This window comes from Asterias rubens, chromosome 16 (genome assembly GCF_902459465.1).
Source record: "Asterias rubens chromosome 16, eAstRub1.3, whole genome shotgun sequence".
NCBI classification, from domain to species: domain Eukaryota; kingdom Metazoa; phylum Echinodermata; class Asteroidea; order Forcipulatida; family Asteriidae; genus Asterias; species Asterias rubens.
In genome coordinates this window covers 10462210-10482420 of record NC_047077.1, presented here as the reverse complement: position 1 = coordinate 10482420, position 20211 = coordinate 10462210, and the positions used below count along the sequence as shown (strand labels likewise).

Here is a 20211-nt window from a genome sequence, read left to right as displayed (position 1 = left end):
AGAAAGACAATATATAACAGTAGAATTTAATGATCCACACACCAACGCCCCTCGAAATGGCATGGTTTTCCTTTGGCGACGTAAAAGGAAACACCATGTAATTTCGAAGCATGTTTGTGTAGATCATTATATTTTACTTTTATTTTATATATCTAATTAACCATCATTTCATAACAAACGGGTTCAAATGATTTTCAAAGACCAACTCGCCCGATCCAAGGCAACGTTCCCTTTAATGTTACACTGAATCTCACAGTCAAAATCCCTGTGTGTCACCCCACATGCAGTGGTGGTCTTGGTTGATGATGTTCATTTTAACATCTATTAAATCATTTGCAGTACCTGCTGCTTAACATAGGATTTGAACTGCCACTAGCTACCGGGCAATCTCGGTGGTCTAGTCAGTAACACTGCTCTAGAATTGCAAAGGTTGTGGGTTCGAATCCCACCCTAGTAGACCTACAAATGTTAATATGCCTGTGATTTTTTTCCTCGCAGAACTCGGGGGGGGGGGAAGTACTGAGTATGCAGTGCTTACACACATACACATCGGGGTATATTGGTACAAAAAAACCTAAGTTATTATTCTTATCCCCGATGCGAATTTAACATCTATTAGATTTTGTTATCATACTCACAGGTACATTTTTCTTCACTCGGCAGAAATTTGTGTAAGCAGCATTTGTTTTGCTGATTAAACAGCCCTATGAAATTAGACACTGTTCCATAGTCGCTATTACCTTCTTGTTAACGCAATCCTAGGTATGTGGTTGTATTTTTCTATGTCCAGCTGTGATGTCATTATGATGCCACTCTTTCCCACCGACGTTGTCATGATTTGTTTTCGATTAGGCGTCTCTGGCTACGGCTGTTGCTAATGGTTTCACGATAAAGCAGCCTCTGTTCATGTTGAGGTAGTGATGTAGCCGTAGTCGTAGCTGTATAGCCACAGCCTCTAAAATCTGTCATGGCATGATGCATTACATGTACATGTACTTCCAATTATTTGTGCGTAGTCTTTTAGTTACTTTGTATCGGTTCGTAAAACGACTGTGGAAAACAAAGCAAAACGTGACGTCATACAGGCATGACATTCTTCCTACTTTAGTCTGATTTTCAACTGATGCAGTCGAAAAGATGGGGGGGGGGGGACATTTGATATTGTGTCCCCTACCCTCCAAAGATGAGGGGAGGGGAAGATATGTCCCCCAGTCCCTCCCCTGATTGACGCCCACGTGCAGTTATTCATTGCAAATTTGCGACGTCAAAGTTCGTATCGCATAAGAGCTTAAGAGTTCGTTTTTTTCAAAGAGCATGTTTGCATAGTTTGAAGAGAACGTTTTTGAAGTACATGTATAACTTATCTTTAGAACTATTTTTAAAGGCAGCTTTTTATTTAGATCAGGGAGTGTACTGAAATGACCAAAGGAATTTTATTGTTAACATTTTATTGCTGCATTTGAAAAAGCAAAATGGCTGCCGTAAATTGGTTTGTGTTTTTTATGTAGCGTAAGATTAGAGTTAAGCTTTTGTCTGTTTTAGTTTGTGTTATTGAATCAATGTCAACCAAGCTCTTCCTTTTTTGTTTTAAAAAAATGCGGAAGCTACGCTTTGTATGTACAGCTTTTAAGTAAAAAAAATTGAAATTTTAGTTTGAAGTACTTGTGATGTTTGAGTTTTATGTAGGGCATAAACGTCGTGCATTCTCTGAATAATTCGGTGAAACAAGTTTTACCCTGTGAGCCACTCAAGGTTTGACATGTTGAAACCGAGGCTGGCAGGGAATGTACATGATCGTTTCTATTAGTTCCTGTCACACAGGGGTAATTTACATGAAACCAGTTTCATGCAATGGGCCAAGAAAAAATGACATTCAAATATCAATGTGCACATCATTTTATTGTGTATTGTAAGACATGAGACTTTATAGACATCATTGCTACTAAAGTGTTCCATTTGCGTGCAGCTCGGACGGTTGCGTCTAAAGTCTTATTCAACAGGGTGGGTCCCTTGCTAATTACTGTATCGCATGGTTGTTAATAGCATTATTTGACAATGCAATGCCTTGGACAGAACAAAACTTATGGTCGTCTTTTCACACATCGTGACTAGAAACATTGTGTAAAACTGTACAACCATGCTACAATTTAGCAGGGGACCCTTGCTTAATTGCTCTAGTGAGGAAGGTATTTAGTTACCCGTAAACATTGCCCAGTGTGACAAGACCCTATGGCCCATCGTTTGTTCAGCTACGTATAGTGGGTGCCCGGTTGTGCCATTGTCATATGCAATTGTGTCCGCCATGCAATACTGTCCGCTCCAGACACTTTTGCATATGCAATCGTGTCCTGGGCTATGCAAAAACCGTCCGGCGGACATGTACATGACTGTACATGTGTGTGCGCGCGTAAGCGAGCGTGCATGCACTGAACCTACGTATATGCAGCATGAATATTCAAGTATTTTATGATTGCAGCGAATATCAATCGGCCGTACATTTACCATTTCATTCATGTCATGCACTTAGCTTGTAAAAAATAGCGAACGTGTTCCGTCGACCCAGGGCGTTTAATTTACTGCAAAGACGGTTTTGCACGGCGGACAGTATTGCTATATGTATATAATGTCCTCCGGATAGTATTGCATAGAGGACATAACTGCATGCGACACCGTTACCGTATTATTCATAGAAATCCCGATCAGAGGATATTTTTAATTTTATGAGTTTTATTTTTTAATGGTTCGGAATGTTTTGCCGATTTATAAAAATAAAGTATTATATACAAACTGAAACACACAGTTTTGATAGTACGTTTTGCAGGTTGATATTTTACAAATAACTATTACTTTTAAAGTTCAGTTTTAAACGTTATAGGTTACCTCAGGCCTACCTAATCGTTTGTCTTGATAATACTTACTGTACCAAAAAAGTCAGCATTAATTAAGAATTTTACATTTTCAGGAAATGGTGATTTTTTGAGATGTTGATTTCTGTACTTTGTATTTATTTACGGACGTAATAAAGACCACGCTGCCAATGCAAAATAATGTAATCATTATTGTTAATTGATTGGTCATTCTTGTGTGATTGAAGGCTCTGGAAACGTTTGGTAATAACTAAAAAAATATATAAGCATATAAACACTTGCGGTAACGAGTAATGGAGAGGTGTTGATAGTGGGTGCGTTCGTTTAGCTTCCCTGGGTCGACCCCGGTGTGTGGCGGGTTTTTTTCCCAGGACGAACGTGGGTAATTATCTGCACACGTTCGTCCTGGAAAAACAAACCGCCACACACCGGGGTCGCCCCGGGGAAGCTAAACGAACGCACCCTATATAAAACACGCTGGTGAGAATATGGGCCATCTCTGAAGTAACGTGGTTTGGGAAAGGTGATTTCTCACTCAAGTATTTCAAAGTGAGCAAACCTTCAGACCTAAACCTTTCTCGGGAATCTGCACACCTGTGTTTTTTCATTATTTTCTTGCAACCTCGATGACCAATTGCGCCAAAATTTTCAGTTTTCTTACTTTACGCACAATTTCATTGTGATATACCAAATGAGAATGCTGGTCTTTGACAATTACCAAACGTGTCCATTGCCTTTAAAGGCAGTGGACACTATTGGTAATTGTCAAAGACTAGCCTTCACAGTTGGTGTACCTCAACATATGCATAAAATAACAAACCTGTGAAATTTTGAGCTCAATCGGTCATCGAAGTTGCGAGATAATAATGAAAGAAAAATAACCCTTGTCATACGAAGTTGTGTGCGTTTAGATGGTTGATTTCGAGACCTCAAGTTCTAAATCTGAGGTCTCGAAATCAAATTCGTGGAAAATGACTTCTTTCTCGAAAACTATGGCACTTCAGAGGGAGCCGTTTCTCCCATTGTTCTATACCATTAACCTCTCCCCATTACTCGTCACCAAGAAAGGTTTTATGCCAATAACTATTTTGAGTAATTACCAATAGTGTCCACTGCCTTTAATGCACATTAAATGAATGTGACACCTGAACCACTGCCAATAAAAAAACACATATTTATGCTTAACGAGATGTAGCCTCACCTTCTGTCTTCAATCATTTTTGTTGTTGCATTAATTTGCTTTCATCTAATCACCCTAAAAAACCATACATATCGGTCTAAGATTAACATGTTGCTTATGGTTTTATCAAACAAAGAACATTGACTTGGCGTGGGACTCGTATCAACGACCTGCCGATTTTTGTTGCCATGGATGAGTTTACTGTTTCTCGATTGATAACTGATGTCCGTTGCTTGGTGACAGCTGACATAATTCACCATGGGAACGGGTGTTTTGCTCCCATCAGCCACCCACCCCTAAATAGCCCTATAACAATTATTGATACTTGTATTATATACTTTTATGGACCATTCGAGAAGGTAAAGTTTGCAGTTTGTTTGAACAGGACCGGTCATGTTTGCACTGGGAAATTAGATCGTGTGTTCACCCCAAACTGACCCTAAAACTACGTAAATAAATGGATTGGACCCTATGCGTGCGCGTTGTCATTAGGAGTGTTATGTTGTTGTGTTTCTAGCAACAGTTGCTAGTTGATTTCAACAGAAAATCAACAGAAAATCTAACATAAAAAACCGACCCTGTAAAAGTCACTTGATGAGAGGAATTATTGGACACTGCGAAACTCAGTTTAATAGAAAAGGATCGTTGATATTAAAAGTGACTGTCACTTGGAATTGTTCATATTATTAGAAGTGAGTGTCACTTGAAACAACAACAAATCATAATGGGCGAGTGGAAACAAGGCTTGTTCGGCTGTTTCGGCAACTGCGGTATCTGCATCGTGTCGTACTTCCTGCCGTGCTACGCTCACGGCAAGACGGCAGAGGCTGTTGGAGACAGTTGCTTCATGTGCGGCCTGGCCATCTTCGTGCCTCTCTTGAACTGGTACGCCGTCCTGAAGACCAGGGGGAAAGTACGGGAGAAACACGGCATACCTGGGAGCACTGGGAAGGACGCCCTGGCGAGCTGCTGTGCGGTCTGCTCCATCGCACAGCAGAAAGCTCAGATGCAAGTCACTGCCGTGGGGACGGGTGAGTCTATGGCGAGGTGTTAAAACCAATCACCAATCTGACCTTTAAAATCACCTATAAGAACTGACACATTCACTGTAAACCTTCAAATGGAGTGGGATACACCACCAGAGGGCTATGAACAGAACTGGCAACCATAAGCTGACAATTGAATTGAAGTTGACCGATACCACTTTTGACCAACACCAACATCTTAACGAGAAAATCATCTTCAATTTCCTTACGGTTCACCTTGTATCTAAAAAGAACTGCTACACAAACTATTCCCTGCCAGGAACAATGAGAACAACTTTATCGTGAAATGGGCAAAATCTCAGCGAGAAAAATCTGTTGCCACCTTACATCTTAAAAAGGATTGCTGTAACTATTCTTTCCTGCCAAGAAGAACAGCTGCATAGAACTCACTTCAGAGATGTCATGGAAGATACTTCAGTAGGGAACTTTCAATCGCAACTCAAAAGGATGCAGCTGTCTTCAACACTTAAAACAGTTGTATTCAGTTGTCTTTAACTTTGATAACTAACATCATTTTTCTGCTAGCCACAGTGTGCCTGTAACAATCCACTATTAGCGGAGTTTGATTCCAGTATCCACCTGCAGATACAAATACAGATACACAACCATCTCAGAGTGGAGTCTTCAACTTGTCGATCGCCAGGAACGAGGACGGTGCCTTGAAACGTAACCTTAAAAAAACATTGTGGCCACTTTTCAATGGTTCCTTCTGATTTTCCTGATAATATCCACCGGGACTGGAAGGGCACATCGCTATGATGACAGCTAAAAAAAAATCAACATTGTCCGAAGATTCAAAATAGACTGTAGCGTGAACAGGCATGCACCTGCCGTTTCTCGCCTCGTTTCACCCGCCAAGAGAAGCGGAAGTAGAGTCACCATTCAAACCAGTCACAGAGACTTTTAGAACTACTTATTGCACTTTGGACACTGCAGGCGCATATAAGTAGCTTCCTAGAATGAAAGATGGACGCTAAGCAATGTTATCACCGTTTGAAGTTCTCCTGCTGGATCCAAGTTGAGAAGAGCAACATTTCAAAATGGACTTGGACTAGTGGGATTAATTTAACAAAACTGTCACTGTTCAATTTTCGTCTGAAGGGTACTGGTTATCAATTTCCATAAAATGACCATTTTCTGTGAAATATTTCCCTTTGAAATGAAGTCGTTTGAGAAAACTGTGTATGAAAGCCAATGCAACAGCTGATTTATGTTGTCTCAAACGAAATTAAGGACGTGTATTTACAATGATGTGTTTACAATCTGTTCGTACATGATTTTTTTCATATAACTATTTGGATGAAGCCCAAGATTCCAAAGGTCTGTTATTTCATGGTTGATCACACAAAACATGAACACCTTTTGTAACGATTTTAATCAAAGATTTGTAGTAGGGCCCAACCTACTTAAAGGCAGTGGACACTATTGGTAATTGTCAAAGACTAGCCTTCACAGTTGGTGTATCTCAACATATGCAGACAAATAACAAACCTGTGAAAATTTGAGCTCAATCGGTCATCAAAGTTGCGAGATAATAATGAAAGAAAACACACCCCAAAACACACGAAGTTGTGTGCGTTTAGATGGTTGATTTCGAGACTTCAAGTTCTAAACCTGAGGTCTCGAAATCAAATTCGTGGAAAATTACCTCTTTCTCGAAAACTATGGCACTTTAGAGGGAGCCGTTTCTCACAATGGTTTATACCGTCGACCTCTCCCCATTATCTCGTCACAAAGAAAGGTTTTATGCCAAATCACTAAGTGTCCAATCCAATCGGTCGTACATTTACGGTAACACGACATCCTGGTTGCCAAACAAATACCGTAACATTTGATAACATTTTCGTAGCTTTTTAAAATGAATTCATCGGCCTACTTGTTAAAATTACTCCCCAGCCATAACTTTGTTACGGAGACAGCTTATTGCGTATCAATTGCCGTTCCTGAAATATTTGGTGTAAAATCCTGCATAAACATGTAATTAAAGTTTAATCAAAGATTAGTAGTAGCAAGCTCATGTACCACTGCTATCGGTCGTACATTTACGGTAGCCCGACAGCATGGTTGCCAAACAAATACCGTAAATTTAATAGCATTTTCGTAGCCTTTTAAATGAATTCATCGGCCTACTTGTTAAAACTACTCCCCAGCGATATAAGTTTGTAACGGAGACAGCTTATTGGGTATCAATTGCCGTTTCTTGAGTAAGATATTTTTGGTGTAAAATCCTGCAAGATTGAAAAATACACTACTTATCTACAGGGTTGTTGCTAACAGTTGAAAGGAAAAACGCGCTGTTTGAACTAAATAATTAACATCAAAAAAATTCTCCTCAAATGTGGGTCAGCATAATCAAACATTATTAAACTTAAGTTCAAGAATTTTTTTTTTTGAAAAATGATGTAGCTTTGCAGTGTATGGGAAATGTAAACAGTAGGTATTTGTTGGGTCAAGTGTTCGCGCAGCTGAGTTGAATAGCTAGCTAACAGAAGTTTCTCGGAAAATGAAAGAAATACTGAAGTGGTTGCTATGGTTGCGTTGATGTATTGTGATGACGGGCTCTACAATAAATGAATGAATTGAGGCAACACTTAGTTAAATTTTAACTTATTAGTGATAATTTATTGTCAGTCAGTAGTGTGTTGATGTGGGAAGCTTTAAGGCTAAACGTTATGTGGTATAATATTGTTTGACCCATTGCTGACAACGCATGTTTAAAGGCACTGCACAACGTTGGTTAATATTAAAGTTGTCAAAGACCAGTTTTCTCACTTGGTACTGTGTATCCCATTGAATGCATAAAATAGCAACTCTGTGATTCTTTTTTTACTCGATTGGTTATCGAAATTGCAAGAGAATAGTGAACAAAAAATAACCACTTTTATTGTAGAAATGTGTGTGCTTTCAGATGCCTTTGGTGTTCGGTGCCTTTTAAAGGGAAACATTGCCTTCGGATTGGGCGCTTTGGACCATAACAAACAAAGTTGTATAAATACCCCTGAATTTAATTTTTTTTAACTTTCATGACAGACACGGTCCACTATTTCATAAAACTAACGGTTTTTATTCCACATAATGGCGAAATGTGTGTTCCGCTGGTTGATTAACTTTCAAGTTGCAATTGAACAACACCTTATGGTGTTTAGTGCGAAGACAAATCTTGTAAAGGCCGCCAGGGAGAAATTCCAACTGCACAATTGAGATAATATCTTGAAGTTAGTGTGCCCATTTGAATGTTGGTTAACCTAACGTAGCTTTGAATTATGTCAAGAACATAAATATTCTGGATACGAATAAATCTCCAATTTCACGTGCACCGAGTATTTTTGAGTGGATGGAAAACATAGTTTTGTACACAAGTCTTGTTTGATAATACGATCTTCAATCATTATTACAATTTAATTGAATTTTTAAGAATCACCTACTTTTTTTTAAAAATCACAGTGTATATTTTTGTATTGCATCTGAAGTTAATTGTCAATCAATTTTTTTCAGTATAGTTATTTCAATTTCTAGCACTTCAATTAATCACTATTATAAAAACTAATCGTTATAGTTGCTAAGATTTAATTAGTTTAAAGAGTACATACAAAATATATTTTAATTCTTTAATTATACACAAATATGGTATGCATGTTAAGCCCCTTGGGGCAGTTGTGGCTTTGCCTTGACTACGGTAATCAACACCAGGCATAACACTAGTCCACGTTAATGATTAACTATTAGACTCAGCTTGTGTTTATTTTGTGGGGTCAATCCGGCCGAAATCGGACCTTCAGTTATAGTTTTGACCCTTAAAAGTTGTTATTGGATTTATAAATAGCTATTTTTGTAGATACACTTAAAGTAAGTGGTAGGTAATTAGACCTACAGTGGTAAACAAAAAATAATAAACCAGGAAAACTTCGAACAAAAACCAGCGGGAACACGGCTAGTATTTTTAAGGGTTCTCTCGAGTCCACCATCAGCCTTGTACAATCAATGTTGTGTGTGTTACATGGAGTTTGTTCAGTGGCCATGTTGTAATGGAATTTTTTTTTTTTTTTCGTTTTCAAACAACTCTTTTATACACTTTCTGATGTAAGGTAAAACATACTCCGGCAAAAATCTAGGCTTTTATCTTTAATGTAGGGCCTAGAGTGCCCAATGATTTTAAAGGATTTGGGTACTTTTTCAAAATGTCCATAGACTTACATTAAACTTACAGGGTTTGAAGATAATGATAGTGGAAAGCTTCCCTTCAAATATTACTTAATACTGAGGTGCTGTAGTTTTTGAGAAATGAGTAAAACAATGTCATGAAAACACGTTTGTAAAAGCTTAAAATAATTTTCGTCTCATGAGACGAAAATTATTTTCATTACATTGTTTTACTCATTTCCCAAAAACTACAGCATCTCAGCACGTAGTATTTTCAGGGAAGCTTTCTACTATCATTATCTTCAAACTGTTTAAGTTTAGTGTAAATCTGTGGACATTGTGTTTTTTGTCCTACAAAAGTTACATAGACCCTTTAAACTGATGCACTGAATACACTTTTTTTTATTTAATTTTGTTTTAATGCACAAAATAACAAATCTATCAGGAGACTTTTGTGAAGATTGCAACTGTTTGGCAATAAAGGAATTTCCTTTTGAAGTATTATATTCAGGTACAATTTTGTTTAAAGGAACGCGTTGCTTGGATCGGACGAGTTGGTCTATGAAAAACGTTTTAAACCGTTTGTTATAAAATGCATATGCTGGAAAGATGTTTTAAAAGTAGAATAATATGATCCGCACAATTAGTATCACTCAAAATTGCACGGTTTTCATTTATCATCGCGAACTAACACGGTCGGCCATTTATGGGAGTCAAAGTTTTGACTCCCATAAATGGCCGACCGTGTTTGTCGACGAGGTAAAACGAAAACCACGCAATTTCGAGGCATATTTGTGTAGATCATTGTATTCTACTTTTACAACATCTTTCTAACCATATCAATTTTATAAGAAACGGTTACAGGACGCTTTTCAAAGACCAACTCGACCGATCCAAGGCAACGTGTTCCTTTAATGTACCCCCCCCCCCCCCCATTTTTGGCTTATTACTTTTTTTTTGAAGTGTTTCGTAGCGCTGGACGGACAGGTGTGCTAAATAACTTATCAGAAGCCAGCCGTCGATTTCACAAAACTATTCCTAACTTAAGACTAATCTTAGGACTTGCACTGCACTGTAGCCTGCACTGTAGCATGCATACCTTAAGATTAATCCTAAGTTAGGAAGAGTTACTCGTCCTAACTCTTTGTGAAATCGACGGCAGTACTTTTAATAAGAAAAACCATGTAGTTACATCAACAAAAAAACTTTAAACAAAAACAGATCAACAGGGAGCATTATTTTCTTAATGGTCATTTGAAATGATTTAAAATGCAATTGATTGGTCTATGGGAGGATTTGGCTATATACTTTACATGTATAATTATATTTCTACCTCCATTATGTACATACTAAATACAAACAAATTGATAGAGTTACGCACTAGTAAGTGTGTTGCTGTTGAGTCCGGTTGGACATTGAACGGGGCGGATACAATTTATTGACTTACAGGCTTTAGCCTGATAGGTAATATTCGTGTAAAGACCAAGGATGAAATACATACGAAGTTTCGGAGTTCTATTATTGACCATAACCCCGTGACGTCACATCTGTACTAAAATAGCTACAAAGCTGGTATCCTATTGTTAGGGAAGTCCGCCCGCCGGATAATCTGTCCCCATTATGGGAAGTTAACATGGGCTGAATTTCGCTCGGCCCCAGCGGCCAGTCTATCCAGGACCGCTGGGATGGGCTAATGTAGAAATATGGTGCAGTGCATTGATCTCCATTATACTGATAATGGAGATCAATGGTGCAGTGTGAGTGTGATGCATGCTGGGACTGCGCATTATTAAACTAATGTGCGTGCATGATGCGTTTGCCCATCCCAGCGCCTTTGGTTAAAGCAAGGCGCTGGATGGGGACAAGCGAAGGGCTGAATGAGAATGATTCCAAAGAGGGCGCTATCAGGAGAAGTTTGTTCACAGTTTGTCTTTATGGGGGTGAGAGAATCTCCGGCCATACCGACACATCCTGAAGGCACGATTTATACACATAGCTAAATGGAAGAAAACAAACACACATTAGCCATTGGACACTTTCGGTAAACAGTATTATCCAAGGCCCACACTTCGTGTATCACAACTTATATATAACATAACAAACCTGTGAAAATTAAGGCTCAATTGGTCATCGGAGTCAGGAGAAAATAACGGGAAAACCCACCCTTGTTTCCGCACGTTTCGCCGTGTCATGGCACGTGTTTAAAATAAATCCGCAATTCTCGATATCGAGAATTGATATTGTTTAAATGTTTTCTCAATAAATAAAGCATTTCAATCATGGAATAATATTTCAAGACAAGTCTTTCACCGTTACCTTTTGAAACCCTTATAAGTTATTTGTAAATCTGTGAATTTTTATTTTTTCTTATATTCCGAAAGGTAAATTTGTTTTCCTGTTTAATAAGGAGCACTACCACAACTTGTCCATCTGGTTTTTCACAACTCTTTTCATGGAAGTTATACCACTTGTTAAATTTGTCAAACACACAATAATATTATGGTCAGTGTAGTATCTCGCTCCCAGGGAATGCACATGTATGTGCAAGGTTTTATACTTCTAATTTTGGCAAACAAGCGTATACATGGTTTGCAACTAATAATACCCGAACAATGAAAACACTACGCGAATCATTCCGGAGAGGCATGCATCGTACAATAAAAGACATTGTGCTACTACAAAAATACCCGTAGAGATATATTTTGGTTTCGTATCCGTCTAGTCCCTGCACCGCCCGAGTTTGCCGAAATAATTTCGTTTTTCTTTTCAAGATTCTTGCAGTAACTTTAATTAAATCGTAGTTCAATTTTTTTAAAGATAGCCAAGGCCTATTATTTATAATTAAACGCACAATTTTTGACCCTTTTGGTAATATTTGTACAAGTCCTCATCGGGGAACAATAAAAACCCCTACGGTAATATTTATGGCGATTATTTTTGTATAATGATAAAATGGATACAATAGCTTTTCAAGGCTTTTATCTGGCTCAATGCTGATTATTTGCGACGGCATAAGTTTTCGACAATATCACCGTGAATGATAAATACAGTTTCCTTTGTGTTTACTAATAAGCGTTTTGTTCGGTAAGTGCTAAATGTTTTCATCATCATTAGCTTCGTCAAGTCAAGTGTGAAGAGAAAAATTAATAATGATCTATAAACAACTAGATGGATTCACCAATGCGTTAGGCCTACTTTTGACTACCTAGTTTTATTTTGATGTTTCTTATTTTTCTACAAACAAAAGCTATAGCGAGGTTTCCTCCTACCGCACAATACAGTGTATCGCTCTAGGTGGCTGGGCGGTCCAGCGGCTAAATGGTTATAGCGTCTTAACATTATTCGTAACAAATAAAGTCTGTATATAGGTTTTTCAAGAGGAGTAAAAGTAACGATTTATTATACAAACAAATTCAAGCAATACCACGGCAATGTCAGGGCAAAGCGATTTGCCTCTTGAGGTTGAGCACATTAGTCTGGAGGCATCATCTAATAGTGCTCTGATTGTTTTAAAGTCCGAAATATTTATTGAGTTCAGAACAAAATCCAAATCGCCACCCCTTGATCCAGCCCACACATTCCAATTGCTTCTTCAACCGTTTGCTTAACATAACATTTCTGAAACATTTCTTGAGTGGAGGTCAAAGTCCACATCGAACCCCTTATTATATCCTCCCCACACATTCTAAAGCATTAGAACCAACAATGGAGAATTAGAAACCAATCTTATTTCAGAGCAATTCATGCATGCAATTCTGAATGCAAATGATTACGTTTAATCCCTTCCAGAAATAGGATCAAGAGATGTAATCTGACTGAGAAGTATTACGTCATAGTTTGAAACATAGCGACCGCAGCAAAGATACAGAAACAATATTGCGGGTTTTACTGTAGTCTTGGATCCAAGACGCTCCATATTTTTGAAGTCATAAACCCCAGTGCCCAATTTAATAGAGCTACTTGAACCAAACACCATAATTATTATCAGAGTATGTTTACCATCAGAACTGCCTTTACCTTGTCACATGTACAATCTAAGACTATTATCCTGCTCATTTCAGCTAATCAGACCATAGAGTAAGGACAGAGAGACCTAGCCCTTGTTAAGCAGATTTTTAATTTGAAATTGGGTCCATGGTTAGCTATACCGATCACCCCACGAACCATTCGCCACCAGAGGGCGCTAGCATTCCAGTAACCGCTTTCTTACCACGAAGCGCTAGCTCCGGTTTGTATAGTCGATTATGTTTTCGTGACTACACAACTGGACTTAGGAGGGTGTTGAAATCAAGACTAGTTTTAACCACAAATTATGATAAGTTCATAGAGCGGGGATTGATACCAGTGCGGACAACGCCTTCATTTCCCACCGAGGCTTGGAGCAGTGTGCACGGCGAGGTTGCTTTGAGAAAACCCAAGGATCCCATCCCACCGGCTAAAATAATCGAACAGAGATTTGAGTTTCTTTGCTCTTTACAGAATTTAAGTGACTGTTTTTATACATCATCATCATGGCCCAGTTTGAGAATGGTCTCTTCGGATGCTTCAGTAACATCGGACTGTGTGTATTCAGCTACTTCGTGCCGTGCTACACCCACGGCAAGACGGCAGAGGCAGTGGGTGCCGGAACCTGTCTGATATGCGCCCTGAGTTTGTTCGTGCCGTTCCTGAACATCTGGGCTCTCATCACCACAAGGGGGAAAGTCAGGGAGAGCAAAGGAATCGACGGAACCCTCGTCAACGATCTGGTGATGATCTGCTTTTGTGGACCGTGTGCTGTCATCCAGAGTGCCCAGGAGATGGGCGTTCATACCCCGTTGGGAGCAGGGGAGTCTATGGCCCGCGTCTAAGGGTGGACATTTCCAACCAGTCGAGAGGGTGTAGAAACTACAGCTAATCATAGCTGTAATAGATGTTAAAAACATAGGATTCGAACTGCCTCTAGCTGCCGGGCAACCTCGGTAGTCTTAGTTGGTAAGACACTGCTCTAGAATTGCAAGGGTCGTGGGTTCGAATCCCACCCGAGTAACATGCCTGTGATATTTTTTTCACAGGACTCGGGAAAGTACTGAGTATACAGTGCTAACACACATCGGTGTATGGGTAAAAACCAAAATTAATAATAATAGCTGATTTTATGTTGATTGTGATTACTGATTAACTATACGGGCAAGGTGAAACTGGCACAAATTTGACACTTTAAATAAGGACCAGCGACCAAGACATTCCAATAGACACGATAATGCAGAATACCAGCTGAGTATGCGTGTGCATCATCACCTCGGCAGTGACAAGCACAGAAGACCCGGAGTGAAAAGCTGCCATGGTTTGTTTGAGAGTAAGGGATTTTTGGAACTTCTTCGGATGACGAAAACCACATCGAAGAAACGTCGGTTGACATTCAGCACAGCACCAATGTAATAGCACGGATGGACAGTTTGAACGATGAAGACCATAATGCGAAACGTCGACGATTGCCCTATGTCTAAATTGTATGCACATTAATTTTATGTTGAAATCAAGACATTACCAAATATGTATCGGTAGCTTATTTTAATAATACATGACTTTCAAAACAAATAAACTGAAACAAAACTAAAATAAAATAATATATTCTAAATTGCTGCTAACGACATTACCATTCCTATCCTAGTTTTGAGTAGAGTTTAATCTAACTTATCTTAAATAACATAGTTTCATCTAGCGTTTTTATTTACAGTTCTGCCGATTTTTTGTTTGTTCTATAACTGTTTCCTTGTTTTGGTTTTTGTACTCAGGACTGTCAGTTAAAAAAATGACACATTGCAAAGTTTCGGCTGATTTAATTTAAAGGAACATTACATATTATTTTAGTTTTTGCTAACAAAACAGTTGCTGACAGTGTAAGCACTCTATGTAATCCACCATATATATAAACTGACAAACCTGTAGAAGTTTGAGATCGATCGGCCATCTGGGTCACGAGAGAATAGTGAAATCGACTATATATTTTTGACATGACATGACATCGATTAAAAAAAGGGGGGAATAAAACGCTCACTGAGCGATAAACCCCTAACAGGAAACAATTTTTATTTATTTCTCTTTAAAATAATATGACATTTCAGACATAAATATTTCAAGGGATGTTTTTCTACTATCATCATCATTAGACCGTGTACGTTTTATGTAAATCTGTGATCGTCGACGAATTTTTTTCTTACCATATTTTTAATGTTACTTTAACAATAAAACTGTGATTAAAGTTGAAGAAATCAAATTTTACAATGATTTAATTTAAACTTGTATTTTGGGTTCGGAAAGGGCTGAAATGTGATGATCTAAGGAAATGACATCAATGGTTTTGTTCTAAATTATATTGTTAAGTAGGAGTTGAAACTTTGCACCTTGTGGAATTCTCTCTTGAGTATAGGGTTTTCGTTTTCGACAACTTGTGTTTCGACAACTTGTGTTTCAAGTTGACATACACGTTGACAGATGTCAAACTTAAAAGAACTTGGTATCATGTTTTTACAGCAAACCTTAACTTAATATCTTATACTTTTTGGAATAAATTTGAACTTTAGTCAAGTTTATAGAGTTTCTTTGAATTGACATTATTTACCTTTGGGGGACTATGCTATAGTTGTCATTTCATCTGGGCAAAATTCATAAACCTTGCAAGCACATGCTAAGCCAGAAAAACCTTGCATAAGCACAGAAAAACCTTGCCTAAGCACAGAAAAACCTTGCTTACAGCAGAAACATGTTGTCAGTCGAATTTCCATCAAGTTTACATTTTAGTTGCAACTGGTATCTCACTCCTTTTTTTCGCTTAGCAAAGAACTGTGCCGAGCAGGTTTTTCTTCTGCCAAACAGCTTTCTGCTAAACAGCTTTATGAAATTGGGCCCAGGTCACTCGGACAAAGTTTATACCAAGTCATTTTCTGACGAGATTCTCTTTTGATTCTTAGCGTTAAAAAAATGTGTTAAACAACAATCTTTTTTATTATGTGGACAGCTCTCTAACCCACACAGTGCCTGTTGCCTAAACCTTTAGACATTTTGGACATTATACCTAATAAATAGAAGAATTGATGCCGTTATCAGAAATGTACACAAAGACAGTTTCATTGCTTTGTTTGAACACAGAGTCAAATTAACTTAATGTTTGGGCCCAGGTCACCTGCACCATGGAGCTGCACGTAAGTCATTTGCGGACCAAGATATTTGAATTGAGTTCGAGACCTCAGCTGAGGTCTCGAATTCAAGCATTTGAAAGCACACAATTTGGGCGACTAGACTGTTTTTCCTTCCATCACTCTCTCGCAACTTCAACGACCAACTGAGTTCAAATGTTCACAGGTTAATTTTATGAATATAAACATTTATGTTGAGATACACCAAGCATAAGCACCTCCATGCACCAAGTGAGACGACAATGTATGTATCCAGTGTCTTTATAACAATGGTCAATATTTCCTGGGAGCAGCCCCGTCCCTACCGATTGTACATACAGGTAATAAACACCAGGATATACTGTAGAGGTCATTATCAGACATGTACACACATTGTATACTTATTGGTCTGTTTGAACAAAGAGTACACAGAGTCAAAAACAACTTTAAAGTTGATGTTATCTGACTCAGACGCGTTCATCTTGCACTATGTCCTCGTTAAAGCCATTGGACCCTTTCGGTTAAAAAAAAAAGTTCACAGATTTTCAAATAACTTACAGGGTTTACAGAAGGCAATGGTGAAAGATTTCTCTTGAAATATTATTCCATGAAATGCTTTACTTTTTGAGAAAACAGCAAAACAAACGAGAATTACGGATTTATTTGAAACACATGTCATGACACGGCGAAACGCGCGGAAACAAGGGCGGGTTTTTCCGTTGTTTTCTCCCGACTCCGATGACCGATTGAGCCTAAATTTTCACAGGTTTGTTATTTGATATAGAAGTTGTGGTACACAAAGTGTGGGCCTTGGACAACACTGTTAACCGAAAGGGTCCAATGGCTTTAAGCCGTCGGTTCAGACCCAAAGGAGATCTGAGAGACCGCTTTTACAAAAAACTAATTTAATAGGCCCTTTTCGAAACGACGGCTTCGGCTTTGGATTCGGCTCAGGCTAGCTTGGCCCCGCCGGTTGTTTTGACAATTGCGCGTGCTTTGTGCATACGCTCAGGGCTTTAGACGAGAGGAACGGAGCCTCAAGCCGAATCAAAAGCCGAAAACAAGCTGTGGTTTCGAAAAGGGCCAAAGATTGATCTCAACTGCGAATGAGTCTGAATTGCTAAGCAAAGTTGGACGTCACAATACAAATCACTGTTTGAATGTTGACAACTCATAATCATAATTTCGACAAATATTATTATGTGCTCTTGTGAAATCAAGTTGACCCCACAGTTCCAGACAACACTCCCCTAGTATTTTGGGAACGTTGTGTGTCGCAGCGCTAATTTTTTAAGGGTACACTTTTGGGGGCCACAGCAGGGAATGCACAAAAAATAGCTCTTCTCGGGGGACTTCGGAGATAGTTCTAATTAGTTGCAGTGTGCGTTTTCCCTGATAAGTCCCTTTCAATGTTTGCTTTATGTGTCATGTTACTGTTTTTGTTGTTGTACAAAAAGTATGGAATGGAGGCAGTATTTTACATTGCGCGCGTGTAAAAGCTTAAACCAATGAACATACCTTATATTAGGCTCAAGAATATAAAACCCTTTGCGGAATCTTAAACGTCTATATTTTAAATGAGGGCCACCAGGGGCCCGCCCCCACCCGAAACAAGTCCCGCTCCTCCTTTTAAATTGACTGCAAGAATAATCTTTTAAAATAGTCTGGGAACAAGCAACGTTTTTAAACAAGTCCTAAAGAACACATTTACATTTGAAAACGTAATATTCTATATCAGTATTTGTTTTCTTCAAATATATGAGGAACAAGCAACAACTCCTTATAAATCCACAATGACAACTGTTCCAATTGGAGTTATATTCTATACCAAGATTTCTATTTTTTGAGGAACAAGTAACGTCTTTATCAACCATGAAGTCTATTAAATTTGAAATTGAATAAATAATTACTACACGTATATCTATCTTTCTGATAGTTGGGGAACAAGCAACGTCTTTATACAAATCCATCAAGACAGCCGTTCAATTTAAATCTGTATTCTTTATTATTTCAGTTATACATATTATTTCATTCAGAAGTTCAGAAATATTGAAACATGGAGAAATTTCTTAAACAATGCAAAATTTACATACTATACATGATTGTATCACAAACCAAAACAAGGTGGCTATACGCCTAACATTACAGGATAAAGAAGAGCAAACAAAAATAGAACAATTTTATTATTTAATTATAATTCAACTATTTAGTGATGCTTGAAGATTTGGAACGATGTGGATATAAAAACTTGTAAACGTGCAGCGAACGACAATGTGTAAACCTATCGGGCCCGAAATAAGCCATTAAGAGCAAAAAAATAATCAGCTCGTCATCTGGGCCCAAATTCATAGAGCTGCCTAGCACAAAAAGTTTGCTTATCATGAAAATTATTTCTTGATAAAAACAGGATTCCAACCAAATTTCACGTGATTTTCAGGTTAAGCAAACAACAACAGCTGAATACCAGTAACAAGCAATTATGCAACAAAGGGAAACTCGGTTGAAAATCCCGTTTTAATCAAGAAAGAAATTTCATGCTAAGAAAATGTGTGTGCTTAGCAGCTCTATGAAATTGGGCCCTAGGCCTAATTTTATAGCGCTGCTTAACAGTAAGCAAATTTTCGTGCTCACTGTAGAAGAAGAAATTGATAAGGTGCAAGCGTATTTCACAGGTTAGGAGAAAAAATAGGCGGCCATATTGCACGTTCACCATGGATTTGCATTGTGACATCATTTAATAGTAAGCACCGGAAGGTTAGCATGCCTTTTTATGAGCTTACGGTAAGCAGCGCTATGAAATTGGGCCCTGGAGACCAAATCAATAATTATGTTTATTAATATTAATAAAACCATTCTTAGATGGAACTTACCACCTTGAGTGTTGGCTAGAGGAAATCGACACTCTGCTTATGGGCCGCTCTGTAAGCAGATAAACCTAAGCAAGGTGTTGTGCTGACTACAAGAAATTTGTTTCTGGACAGCCATTCAAGAAACTTCACTGTACCCATGTCTGATATGATATTGTTAAATCAGTCATTGGGGTATCAACTTGAGGACTACAGAAACTATTGGTACTTCAGCCTCGTGGTGAAGTTACCAATACATTTCATATTCGGTTGGTTTGGAAGAAAATGATAAAACTAACGTGGTTTGTTTTTCTTTTAAGGGCGACTACCTCCAGTATATATACAAGTTCGCCCCATTATGTAGGTGCAGTTTATGTTTTATTTTATTTTATTATTAATAGTGTAATACAGGGTGGTGGATAATACTGTACCGCCAATGTGCACTGACCACGTGGAAAGTGCAAGCTTGTGTAGACGTTACTTGAAAGTGGAATACCTTCATTTGAAAAGTTAGAAACTCGTTGACGGATTGGTGAGCTATAAAGGAGGAAATTGGCCGGCGTTTTTGAGGATGCTGTAGAATATATACCCCATGTACTTGCCGCAATCTTTGATGAAATGTACACGCATGAAAGGCTCCTATTGGCTGAGAGAGTCGAGTGCAGCACGTAACATGCGTGCAAATTTTCCATTGTTTGAATACACCAAAGAGCAAGTTCGGATGAGTGACTACACTTGATACTGACGTAGCTCTCGATTTGACCATATCGACCATGTGTCCTGTGCATGGTTGAATTCTGGGTGAGTTCGATTAGCTTCCGTGGGTCGTCAACACCGGTCTTCCCCCGGTGCGTTCGAATAGCTTTGACTTCATTCCAGGGGCTCACCCGGTTCAGCCCCTAGTGCCCTGCTTGTGGAGTGGGTCACACTTGGGGGTGACCCGAGGTGCATGACGCCACCACGGGAGTGCGAGTG

At 38.6% G+C, this 20211-nt stretch overlaps 2 protein-coding genes across 2 annotated transcripts; both read left to right on the top strand.

Annotated features, from left to right (window-relative positions):
* The first annotated feature begins 4771 nt into the window (after positions 1 to 4771).
* Positions 4772 to 5101, top strand: LOC117301110 (protein PLANT CADMIUM RESISTANCE 2-like). The gene has a single exon (XM_033784997.1). The coding sequence runs from the start codon at positions 4772 to 4774 to the stop codon at positions 5099 to 5101; it is 330 nt and encodes a 109-aa protein (XP_033640888.1).
* An 8643-nt stretch (positions 5102 to 13744) lies between these two features.
* LOC117301109 (cornifelin homolog A-like) lies at positions 13745 to 14083 on the top strand. Its single transcript, XM_033784996.1, has one exon. It carries the CDS (start codon positions 13745 to 13747, stop codon positions 14081 to 14083), a length of 339 nt encoding a protein of 112 aa, XP_033640887.1.
* Positions 14084 to 20211: the final 6128 nt, after the last annotated feature.

Excerpts from the sequence above, each read along its gene's own strand:
- LOC117301109 (XM_033784996.1), top strand. The coding sequence starts at position 13,745 with ATGGCCCAGTTTGAGAATGGTCTCTTCGGATGCTTCAGTAACATCGGA.
- LOC117301110 (XM_033784997.1), top strand. The coding sequence starts at position 4,772 with ATGGGCGAGTGGAAACAAGGCTTGTTCGGCTGTTTCGGCAACTGCGGT.